The 13149-nt window shown below is 40.1% G+C and overlaps 1 protein-coding gene across 10 annotated transcripts in view; it reads left to right on the forward strand.

Moving 5' to 3' along the window:
* The window catches only part of ARHGEF28 (Rho guanine nucleotide exchange factor 28), a 314507-nt gene that overhangs the window by 219648 nt on the left and 81710 nt on the right, over positions 1 to 13149 (forward strand). For all 10 annotated transcript variants that reach the window (XM_081232412.1, XM_081232406.1, XM_081232410.1 and 7 more), the window contains 4 exons: positions 2072 to 2195; positions 2533 to 2665; positions 10450 to 10505; positions 11571 to 11619. In XM_081232412.1, coding sequence (XP_081088538.1) covers positions 2072 to 2195; positions 2533 to 2665; positions 10450 to 10505; positions 11571 to 11619 — 362 coding nt within the window. The remainder of the gene's footprint in view (positions 1 to 2071; positions 2196 to 2532; positions 2666 to 10449; positions 10506 to 11570; positions 11620 to 13149) is intronic.

The raw sequence follows: 13149 nt of genomic DNA on the forward strand, positions 1-13149 counted from the left end.
TGGTAAACAGGAACTCATTTTCTTTCATTTGAGAGAGTGTAGTTGTGTTCCTACTGGGAAGTAGGGGAGAGGACTTCTTCACCTCAGAAATCACATTGACCTCATCATTCTTCAATTCTGAGATTTAGGTTTCCTCCCCATATTTTTCTTCTCTTAGACATTGGGTGGCTCTTGGTGGGGTCCCAAAAAGTGTTCCAGAGAGGATTCTTTCTCAGCTGTCAATTGTGCTTTTTTCCCCATTCCAAAAGTGAGCCTGTTGAATATTATTCCACGAGTTTTGCAAATTAGGATGCTTAAGACACAAGAGGTATGGAAATTTACAGATATATTAACCCATGATTTATCTAAGAAGGTGGCTGTGGAAGTAGAAAGGAAATGAGAGGGTCTAAGTTCCTTGTGTTATTCTGAGTAGTGTAGGGCACTTTGACTTCTGTTTTCCATCTTTGCTTTCTAACTTTTTCAACTGTTTTCTCTCAGTAGCAAACACAATTTCATGAACTGTGCAGGGCTCGAGTGGCAGGACACCCACTGTCCTGACTATACCTGCGTGACCAAGAGGTAGCTCTGAAGTAATTTATTATTTATACTAAATGCCTTCACTGAGGTTTGAACTCTCAATTATCTAATATAGAGGTCAAATAACTTAGTTTTGTTTAATATGTACCAGTTAAGTACTTATTATATTTAAGCATGAGAAAGGGCCTTAGAAATAACTTAGTCTTTGATCAGATGAGAAAAACTGAAGTCCTAGAAGTTGTCTTTTTTTTTTTTTTTTTTTTTTTTTTTTTGCAGTACGCGGGCCTCTCACTGTTGTGGCCTCTCCTGTTGTGGAGCACAGGCTCCAGACTCGCAGGCTCAGCAGCCATGGCTCACGGGCCCAGCCGCTCCGCGGCATGTGGGATCTTCCCGGACCAGGGCATGAACCCGTGTCCCCTGCATCGGCAGGCGGACTCTCAACCACTGCGCCACCAGGGAAGCCCTAGAAGTTGTCTTTTAAGTCATTTTTGTAAAATGTAATCATATATATTTTGGTGCATATCAATAGTATGATTACTTTTGAAGGTATTTCCCAGAGATGAATGTATTAGCCACTAATGCTGACAAGTGAGAAGTTTGAGGGATAGGAGAGACATGGGTTATGAAATGTTCATTTTAGAAATTGTCTACAGAAGTGTTATCTGGTTTGACATGATACTTTTGTTGGTCTTCAATATATTCACTCTTTCTTTCTCTCTTTGTAATAATATTAGAATACAAGACCATCAGAGAAAGTTCTAGGGGAAATATAAAAGTTCCAGGGAAATTTCCTCTTCATAGCTGGGACTTTTTTTTCTCTAGAGAATGATTCTGTGGATTAGAGGAAAATCAGTGGTGTTCAGTGTGTTCACAGGTTGGGTACAATTACCTCTAACTTGCCTCTTATTTGGGGGGAATTTCCACAATGTTCTCTCCTTTGCAACCTAGAGTCTCAGATTGCAAATAGCCTGATTGAGGGGGAGAGATGGAACCATGAGGCAGACAGTCCGTTTCTCAGGCTGTATTGACAAAGGAAATGTGTGTCTGCTGAGTATTATCTCTGTTCCAAAAATAAATAAAATCTGGTTTAATGTCATTGGTTATTTGGCTTCTATGTGCTAGGAGAATTCTATTAGCATAGTAAACAGGGAGATGAATATTTTCAGAGTAAAATTATAAGTGTAAGATTTCCTTTATTTCTCTAATATTTTAATATGAAAATTTTAAAGTATGCAGAAAAGCTGAAAGAATTATATATTAGAATACCTATTTCCACCACTTAGATTCTGTAAGTGTTAACATTGTGAGATAGTTGCTTTATCATACACTTATCCACCTATTCATCTATAAGATATATTTTTAATAGTTTCTATCCTTATCTTTAGAATAACCATTAAAGCCTGAAAAATATATATGTGTAAAAATAATATGTACAAAATACATCTGTGTGTTTGTATACATACACACACATACATACACACACATATGTATGACTGCTCTCTTTTGCTCCCTCTGGTAAGTTTTATAAGCTGTGATAACAGATTCTTTTTTGTAGAATTCAGGAAGAAGAATGGGATAAATACATCATACCTGCCAAATCAGAGTCTGAAAAGTACAAAGTGAGCCGAACTTTCAGCTTCCTCATGAACAGGATGACCAGCCCTCGGAATAAATCTAAGGTAATTAAGGTTTTATGCCTATCGTCTATAAAGCGTAGATGCTCCGTTTCTGAGCAATTAGTATAGTTTCCACTTTCCCTTTAAAATCATTTACCTTAGGTTTTGTACACACATATTTAAAAACCTCTATATTTCTTATCGGGTATTGTCCAAGTCATTGAACATACTGAGACCACTTCATGCTGGGTGCTGTTACATTTTGGCATTATCACACCTCTTGGTGTGTGGCCCTTCCGTCCTGATAGAACACGTAGAGACTTTGTATGGTTTCTGTACGTCGATTGGCTCTGAGCGTTTCTCTTTTCTCCCCATTTCGCTGCTGCTGCCATATCTCAAGACAAAAGGCAAGGATGCCAAAGACAAAGAGAAACTGAGTCGACATCAGTTTGTCCCTGGAACATTCTCTGGGACTCTGCAGTGTTTGGTTTGTGATAAAACGCTCCTGGGGAAAGAGTCGTTCCAGTGTTCCAGTAAGTTCTCGGGCCCCATGTGTGCTGTCTTCTTGCGTGCTTTGCCTCCCCAAACAGTAAGCTCCCTGAGAATAGTGCCAGTGCTAAGTGTGTTCATGTAGACTTTTGTTTTCATGTCTGTGTGTGGTTTCATCAGCAAGCAATGACCCATGATGGTTGAGTCAGTACTTTGTGTCCACAGACAATAGTCTCTCCTAGAACCCAGACTGTTATACCTCACTGCCTTCTGATGTCTCCACTTGGATGTCTAAACAGCATCTCAAATGGAGCTCCGTTCTCCCCTTTCTGTGCCCACCTACAAGCTGACCCTCTCAGTTTAATGGCAGTTCCATCATTCTAGCCAAATGCTCATGCCAGAAATCTTAGAGTATTTCTATATACCTCTCTTTCTCTCAGTCCCACATACTTCAGCATTCCTCTTGGCTGTGTCTTCAAAATATATATGGAAGTCAGCCTCTTCTCACCCCTGCCACTGTTATCACCCTGGTCTAAAGCCATCATTTCAGTAGCTCTGCAGCTGGTCTCCTTGTGCTTTTACTTCAAAAAGCATAGTTCTCAAAATCTCAGTCCGAGCGAGTTCGTCAAGGCATTTGTCCTTGTGTTCCAGATGCTCCGATGGCTTCCTGTCATTCTGAGGATGGCCAGAGCCCTGACAGTGGCTGCAAGGCCCCCATGATCTCTCCTGTCGTCCACTCCTCCCAATCCTCTGCTTCAGTCCCTCTGGCATCTTTGCTGTTCGTCCAGTACTCCGGGCGTCAGGCATGCTCCTGCCATGGGGCCTTTCCTGTGGTTCTCTCTGCCTGCAGTGCTCTCCCCTCAGCTAGCTGTGTGGTTTGTCCCCTCACCTCCTTCAGGTCTGCTTCAGATAACACCCACCAGTCAGGCCTTTCTTGACCACCCTCTGCTTGGCTCATTTCCCCCCTTTTCCTCCTTTTTATCCCACTATAGCATTCAACATCCTCTAACTCACTCTCTGTTCTGTTTATCAATTTTATTATCTATCTCCTTCACCGGAATATAAACCCTACAAGGGATGGATTTTTGTCTGTTGATTTTGTTCTCTGCTATATCCACAGTGCCTAGAACAATGCTTTTGCATAGCAGGGGCTTCGTAGATATTTATGGAGTGAAAGAATAATTCAGTGCAAAAGAATTTAGGCCCGGGCAGGTGGAATCCATTTCATGGTGTTTGTTGGTGGCCAGAATTAGGGGAACATTTGGGGGGTGGGATGGGAGTACAAAGGGAGGTGAAGAGCAGAGGAAGGTTATATGTAAAGCTCTTCATTAAATTCCTAGAAAATGATTAAATTAAACATTTAAATGTATCCATTCACACTGTCTTTAATGATGCCAGTTTCACTGCATGCTTGAACTTGGCTTTCCTTGGAGACTTGATTTCTTTCTTTTATGTGACCTGAGATGGCATCAAGCAAAATAATAATAATAATAAAACTACTCTAAACAATAGTCTGCTAATTAAAAAACAAATAGCATCAAGCAGTTCAGCTGTGATTTAATTTGCTAAATTTTTAGAAGTTTGCCGAAAGTATTGTTTGTGGATTATTTTTTAAACATTCATTTTATTTATTTATTTGGCTGTGCTGGGTCTCAGCCACGGCACGTAGGGTGTTTTAGTTGCGCCATGCGGGATCTTTTTAGTTGTGGAATGTGGGGTCTTTAGTTGTGGCATGTGAGATCTCCGGTTGTGACATGCGAACTCTCAGTTGTGGCATGTGGGATCCAGCTCCCCAACCAGGGATGGAACCTGGGACCCCTGCCCTGGGAGCGTGGAGTCCCAGCCACTGGACCACCAGGGAAGTCCTGTTCATGGGTTGTTAATGGCTTGCCCCCATGTCAGCAGTCAGTTTATGGGTTTGATGGCATATGTTTCATAGGTTGTGGCTCTTCTCTTGTTCATAGGGCTGGATCTCTTCAGCTGTACCCCCCAGCCACATCCATGACCTTTCTCTCCCCTCATTTTAAGACAAACTCCTCAAGTTGGGCAACCTCCACTCACTGCTCTGACGTCTATTCCTGCCACTTCTTCCTTAACCATCTGATTTTGGCCTCTGACCCCACTACTTAACAGAAGTCCTGCTCTTGACCTGAGCGTCTTTCCTCGTTACTGTTCTCAGACTCACTGATCTCTCTCCTGTTTCCATGTTTATTGTCCCTTTGTGTAGGTAGGTGTCCTCTTTTCCATGGCACACTACTCTTCTGTTTACCACCTGTATTGTCTCCTTTCTCCTAACTTTGAGTACCCTCCAAACTCAGTTCTTGGGCATTTGTTCTTTTCTGGGTATAGTTTCTAAGTATAGTCATCCAGTCTTTTGTTCTAAAATACTGTACGGAAACCTGTTCTTCCCAGATTAACGTCTTTATCATTCACTTTCTAATTCCATATTTCTAGTTGCCTAGAGAGGCTGAGCCCCCATGTAACTTGTGGCTATATTTGAGCATTATGGCAGAGCTACAGTGTAAACCAAGACTGTCCTGGTCACACCCTGTCTGTGGGCATCATCACCCAAAGATCTTCTTGTCTCCCAGACCAACGTGTCTAAAACCGACCTTCCAGTTCACATGCAGAAGGCCGTTCTTGCTGTGTTGATGGTACCAGCTCGAACGCTGGGCATGTTGACTCTTAGTTCCTCTTCATCCTGGCACCCCAGTCCACGTGGTCCCTCTTTCATTTCCTTTCTCACCGTTCCTGCTCTGGTGGATTCTCATCACCTCTGGACTGCTGACAGCAAACTGTTCTAGTTTCCCCTCTCTCTAGGTATTTTCACTTACAATTTATTCTGGATACTTTCACCACCTTAATGTTAATGAAGCACTGCTTCCATCTGCACACATATGCTTGAGGACTTCTCTCTTTTTTGTTTACTGGACTAAGCCCAGGCTTTTCAGATGTGCATTCGGTTCTACCTGCATCCTGCTGGCTAGTCCTACGGTCACTTCCCTGTTCAGCCTTGGTTTACAACCAGAGGCCTTGCCAGGCCTGTTGTCTTTTCTCCCACTGTGCATGTTTTCCTGCCTCTGTTCCTGCACTTAACGATAGTCTCCTATCTCTGTTTTCCCTGCTCCTCAACTTCATCCAGATTTCTTGCCTCTTCTTGGGAGGTCTTCCTTGACCACTGTGGCCTGAGTTCCTGCACATCACACTTAGGATCTATTTATCCTATCCAGTTTAATACTGGGGTATGTACAGCCTCTTCTGATTTTAACTACTAGCATAGACTTTATGTTCTTGGAGGTCTATAGTCACATAATGGTTCTTTTGTATCCCCTACAGCAGCTACCGGAAAGCTGGGCCCTTAGACACTCATACGTAGTTCATGACTACTGAAAGCTTAGGGATCACTGAAAGGCAGATCCTTGCAGTACAGAATATGTTGGTTCACACTGAGTTGGTCAAGTGGGTTGTCATAAAAGTTTTAGTGGAAGATGGAAATTGCTGAAAGTACACAGATTATATTTAGCTTTTAAAATGGTCATTAATTTTTTTTAAAAAGGCAGCGGAGTTCATAGAAGATACAAGGTTTAAGGAGAAACAAAATTATCCAGACTTTTACCACCTAGAGAAAATTGCTATTCATATTTTTATGGAATCCCTCCTAATCACTAAAAAAGTCAGCTTTGTATGCTAATGTCTCATTTGATGATGATAGCAAATGTGCTTCATTGTTCCTTACTAGTTGTGCATTTAACTTTTTTCCAATTTTTTCACAACGTAAATCATGTTGCAAGGAGCATTCTTTTCCACATATCACTGTCCACATCTTTGATCATTGCCTTAGATTAAATTCTAGAATCAGTTTGAGTATATGTTTAATTTCCTCTTTAACCATAGTCTTTTAGAAGTTTTAAGATTTACAATCTTGGGGGAAGGGGAGTATTGGGCATTTAAACTTTGGTTCTTAAGTTTTTTACATTGGGTAGGAGAATACAACGTTCAGACTGCTGTTATTGGTAAATAACCCTACTTCATGGTGTATTTTTTAATTATGAATATCAATATTTCTAATCTTAAAAATACAATATGATATAAAACAAATAATATAAATATTCAAAATCTTGGTGTCTGTATTCTTCTTTATTAAAGCCTGAGTTGCTAGTTTTCCACAAATACTGTATTTCTATAAAATTCTCCTTGTTTATAAATAGATTTCACTACCTATATTTTGATGTTACATTATTTGATGCACAGAAGTTTACTAATCACAGCTTCACTGCATATTTAACTTTCATAAACTTAAAACTACCCTAATGCGGTTAAATGCCATTTATAAGAATTTTACTTTGTTTAAAATTAATATTCTTCTTGCTTTCCTTTTGTCTGTATTTCTCTTACCTATTTCTGTGTTTTTAATTTGAGGTGTGTGTCTTTAATTTAGCTATAGGTAATCTTTAATGTAACTGAGAGACCTTGTTTTATAAGGGTTTTTTCCTTATTTACATTTAATTTTACAGCTGTCAACTATCTTTTATAGTTCTTTGCTGTTTTCCTTGATGTCTGGTTCAGCTATTTAGACCATGTGTTGTTGTCTTTTATCTTCTTCAGGGATTTGGCAAGATATGCTCTTTTAATACTTAACTAATAATAACTTTAAGGCTGTGTAAGGCTTATAATTGAAAACTCTTATTTCCCTTATAGTTACCCTTTTTTCCCTCTAGCCTCTGTGAGTATACTAAATTCATTATTATTACTTTTATAATGTATGTTTAATCTTTCAGGAATAATTTTCTATTTCAACAATAATTTGATATTTGTATTCAGTTCTGTGTCTCTACTTAACAATACTTTTTAAGATGTGATTCTTTAGTTTCAGTGCTCACTTTTGCTCTTTTTTTTTTTTCCTTCAATAAAGCTGATCCATTCTGAACTCTTAATTTTGATTCTGCTTTTAATAGGCAATAGGATTTCAGGTAATTTTTTTTCCAAGAAGGTTATTGGAGTAATCTGTTTTCTGAAATCTTGTATATCTAAGGGTATATCTTTGCTTCTTTCACACAATAAAACCAATTTTATCTGGCTAAATAAATTCTTCAGTCAAACCTTTTCCCCTCAAGACTCTGCCAACACTGGTCCCTTATATTTGGGCATTTAATATTATAGTACGGTAGAAAATTCTGGGGCCTGCTTGTCCTCATTCCCTTGCTGGGAACCTGCTTTTTTGCCTAGATGCTTGAGGACTTTTAATTTTTTGATCATAGGGATATTGTCAGGCTGTGTCTATAGAATAGGTATAATTTAATGATTTTTTCCTAGAAAACAGTAAGACCTTTTGATTCGCCTTTTTGGGTTCCTTTTAAGCTTTCTAAACGTTTTTGTCAGTTGTAGCTGTCAGTTGTTACTTCTGACCTCATTTTTCTGATTTCTTCTTTAGAGAAGTGTGATCTGTCATATTTGTATGACATCTTGTTTGATAATTATACACTTCTTTTTCTCCACATTCTGGAGGGACTCTTTCAAGTTTAATTTCATAGCACTGCTTTGATACTTTGTCACATTGAATCTTCTCAATTTGGTTTAAATTCCGCTCTTGCTCTTTTTTCTTCCTTGTAGTACTTTCTCGTCTCACAAAGCTCCGTTTCCCTGTCATCCTGTTGGCCTATGGTCACATCCTATACTCCCTTCATGGCCTTTTGGTCCTATTTTATGTCTGTTTTGTGTCTCTTAGGGAGGACACGTTTCAAATATCCAAATTTTTCTTCTCCGTTTCTGGATTTCATAATATTCAGTGGCTCCCTCTTCCTGTGAGTTTTCAGTATAACTGTTCTGTGGTGCCTCCTAGCTTCTGCTTTTTTCCTTATCCTTTCATTCTCTTGTTCTGGGGTGAGGTGAGGGCCATGCCATTTTGATGTTTGCCTGCAGGACCAGTACGTGGACCAGGCTGTCTTCTGCTCATTGGCCATTGAGGTGTTGGCTGGGTGCCGCCAAAGACCTACAGCGGGAGGAAGGTTGTGGGCTCAGCATCTTGCTCGATTCTCAGGGGGCTGCAGCCACTGTTTGACGGGCCTCAGTGAGCCCTGCTACCCTTGTGGAAGGATTTTTCTCCTGAAGTTTCTGATAAGCCTCCGGCTTCTCCATCTGCACTCAGCGTCTCGGGGTGGGGGTGGGCAGGATGAGGGTGTGGTGGTAGGTGATGTGAAGGTGGGAGGGCAGAGGGGCCAAGAAGACAGCAGCCTGGCAGGAGGTAGTCCCCATGCAGGGAGCTCTCTGAGCCTGCGGACACGAGGGGGCAGGCAAAGTGTTCCCTTACTTCTTTCAGTGAGATGCAGCCAGTGTTTCGTGAAGTAAAATGTAGGCAAGCTGCTAACTTTTCTCTTTTAATTTGGTTTCCTCTAGTTAGTAGGAATTCTCTTGGACCCTGACAGTACATTTTTTCTAGCACTGTTGTGCATTTTTCTTTCTTTGCGTCTTCATAGGCGTTCTCCCTGGTGTGCGAGCAGGCAGTTGCCATATGTCAGAAGTCCCTTACTAATATAGGGCATATAGTAGTACGTGAGTTCTCAGGCAGACACAGAAGTGTATGTCATGCATGATTTCAGGTTTCATAATCGATAAGACCCTGTGCAGAAGGGGAAAAATCTCTCCAAGAAAATTAAAATATTAACAGTGCAATCGGCAGTTAAGTCTGCCCATACGGGAGTCGACTGTATTCATTGTACTACACCATTTTATATAAGGGACTTGAGCATCCCCAGGGGCTCCTAGAACCAGTCCCCCAAGGACACCGAGGAAGGGCTACAGAGGGTGTGCCCCCAACAGAACTTCAGGAAATTCTAAAGAATGTACTTTAGACAGAAGGAAAGCAATCCAGAAAAAGGATTGGAGATGCAGGAAAGAATGAAGAACATTGACAGTGTAAAACAATAAACTGTCCGCTGTGCTTAAAGCAGCAAGATGAACACGTAAGAGGGAGAGGAAGTGAGGTTTATATATTCAAATATCCTTGTGTGGTTTGAAGGACCGTAAAGCTATTCATTTCAGATTTTACTAAGTTAAATATGAATTTCAAAATATCTAGGGTAAAAATTATTAAGCTAAAAATATGTCCCATACTTGTAAAAATTAAGAAAGTAATTAGGAAAAATATTTAATTGATCCAAAGAAAGCCAGAGAGGAATAAAAATAGAAAAGAAAGCAATATAAAGCACAAAATAAGATGGACAAAATAATCCAAAGAGAGCACTGATTACCATATAAATTGTAAAAGAGTATATAAAATACAAATAACTAAAAATATTAATTTAAAAAGGACAAAGAGGGAACTCCCTGGCGGTCCAGTGGTTAGGACTCCATGCTCTCACTGCAGGGACTGGTTTTGATCCCTGGTCAGGCAACTAAGATCCCACAAGCCACTCGGCCAAAAAACAAACAAGCAAACAACAGATTGTCAGAATGGATTATAGAAAATACAGCGTTATATTGCTGACAAGAAATATCTAAAGGTTTAATTTTCAGAAAGATCTAAAGTAGAGGAATGCAAAAGGATACACTTGTATTTAGACAAACTAAGGGAAAGAAAGCAGATGTAGCCATGTTATTATCAGACAAAATAGAATTTAATGCAAAAAGCATTACTAGATGTTCTGCTCCAGTGGTGGGGCTACATGTGATTTAAATATTTTTCTTTCTTTTTTAAGTTTTCTAAATATTTTTAATGTTTATGTGTTATTTTTATAATGACCCTTAAAAGCATGATGTAGCCGTATGCATTTCACTTTGCAGATTAACTTAAATAAGATGGACACTTTTCTGTCTTCTCCTTTTGTTCCAGACTGTAATGCAAATGTACATAAGGGCTGTAAAGATGCCGCCTCTCCATGTACCAAGGTAATCTCTCAGTCGTGTGTGAATATTACATGCTTGTATGCAGCTTGTTGCTTTGTGTTATCTGTTTAGGTTTTTAGATTTACTAGTTATTACTGTCTAGATTTATTTTTAAAGTGGTCGTTGTAGTGATAAAATAACACATGCTCAAAGTGTATACCTATTCAGTTAACTATGCACTTGTAGAAGTAGAGGGAACGCTCCATGATGTGGGTGGGTTAGGCTTCCTGTCAGGACCTGCTTGGTTTACCAGTGCAAACCCTGAGCATATGTAAATGAAGTCTAGAGCAGTAATTCTCAAACATCAGCACACATCAGAATCGCCTGGAGGGCCTGTTAAAACACAGATACCTGGGCCCCACTCCCAGAATTCCTGATCCAGTAGGTCTGAGTGGATTCTGAGAATTTGCATTTCAAACATGTTCCCAGGTGACGCTGCTGATCCTGGGACCACAGTGTAAGTCCCACTGGACTAGAGGAATGTTCTCTGTGTTTGGGGGTGGGCTTGAGTAGATGGAGGTATTTATCATTGCGTTCCTTTGTCTCCCACTCTAAAGCCATGCCAGAAATGCACATGAGTGAGCATGATGATCCTTCAGAGGGAAGCATGGAGTCCCCAACTCTGTGTTACTTGAAACACACATTGTGTCAGGTCACAGAGTTGAGGATGACATTTCAGTGCTCAAGGTCATTGTGTCCTGTAGGCGGGAGGAATAGCCAGGAACAGAAAGAACAAATAGGAGAAAGGCAGCGCTGATAAGAACTCCTTTTTGAGCTTGAGTTTGCACACAGGAACTGGAGATTTTCGGTTCCATCGGGCTTTTACTAAAGCTGGGATCTTGCTGAGACGTGTTCATGAGGCACACCTTCCTTATAACTTGCTCATCTCATTGTCATAACATTTTTCTCTTTGTTGTGTTTTATGTCTTTTGCTTTGAATTCCTCTGTTTGAAATAAAATAACAAAGAAAATGGTATAGATAAGAAGCCTGTTCTGTGTAACTGTGGACATTCTTGTAGTCCAGTGGTGCTTTGATCTTACTTTCTGTGTTTCTAATGTTCTTTACAGAAATTCCAAGTGAAATATATTAAGAACAAACCTCAGACCATCCTTGGAAGTAAGTGATGTGGAAAACGGCAAGAACTTTTTTCAGTTTCATACATACACACATTTTTTCCAATGTAAAATACCCCATCCTTTTGTTCTCTCATTTGCCCAATTATTCCTTCTTTCATAGCATATGCTGGGTGTAACTGGCATAATTTTTAGTTATACAAAGAAGTCAAGAATGTCATAAACTCTGGCAGACTACTAGCCTTTGCGCTACATGTACTCTATGATCTTTATATTAGGGAAGGCTGAATGGAGGAGGTATTATGATGTCGCCTCAATTTTAAGATGTGAACTAGTGTAATATGCACTATTGATAACAGCCTTTTGGGGGAAAAGAGAAACACTACATTAAATGTACATAATTTTATGTTTTCCTAGCAGTGGCACATATTTATCTTGACCAATACATACCATATGCTTCTTAAGAATCACAAAGTTAGGAAAAAGTCTTCAAGTTGAGAATCTATAGATTCTTATCAGTCTCTGTTGCTCGTTATCAGAGCAACCTGATACTTTTTCGTAGCCCTGCCTGAGGCTGTGATCTCATCAGCTGCATTAGGATGGCAGTTGAAATTTCAGGGCATACCTGAGTTTTCTGTGCATATGCTTGAACTCTTTTTCTTGAATTAATACATTGTTGAAATTTAAACAATTTCTCTTAGATAATTGGCAGTCCATGACAGTCTTAACATTGCTCTCAAGGGTCAGTCACACCATTGTCCTCCTGAGTGAAAATGCTTTGATTTGATGTGAGCAATTTTACAATTTCTTTTGCCTCAAATATTACATAGCTTGCCTTGTGGCAGGCATTTTAAGTTTGTGGTCACTTTTCACTTCAGTGCTGCCATATGTCACCAGTGTTTTAAAAGCCACTTGAATCGGGGGGGGGGGTCAATGAAATATGCAAATTAATGGTGACGTGTGACTGTGTGTGATGTTACACAGGGGTAAACTAGTGCAGGCAGTAACAAGTGTGACACTGTTTACTCTCCTGCTTCTTCACCAGAAGTCCTTTTGACCTCAGTTGGAACGTACTCCTCAATTTCATAAGGTTAAGCATGAAAATAATTTAAAAGCATCTTAGAATTGATAGAATACCATCTGTTCCTCCTCTTAACTTAGGAATAACATTAAATCATACATGTGTAGAATCCTTTGTAATATCTTAGGGTTCCATATAAGTATTTTTCCCCTTTACTTAAGAAAGGTGTGTGCCGGGCTTCCCTGGTGGGGCAGTGGTTGGGAGTCTGCCTGCCGATGCAGGGGACGCGGGTTCGTGCCCCGGTCCGGGAGGATCCCGCATGCCGCAGAGCAGCTGGGCCCGTGAGCCGTGACCGCTGCGCCTGCACGTCTGGAGCCTGTGCTCCGCGACGGGAGAGGCCACAATGGTAGGAGGCCCGCATACCGCAAAAAAAAAAAAAAAGAAAAAAAAAAGAAAGGTGTGTGCCAAGCACATAATATTATAGGATTGAAATATTTTCGGAGAGTCACTTTTTAATACACATCAAATGTAAATGCGTGGATGCCCATAACA

Source organism: Mesoplodon bidens, assembly GCF_964165515.1.
Source record: "Mesoplodon bidens genome assembly, chromosome: 4".
Classification (NCBI taxonomy): Eukaryota; Metazoa; Chordata; class Mammalia; order Artiodactyla; family Ziphiidae; genus Mesoplodon; species Mesoplodon bidens.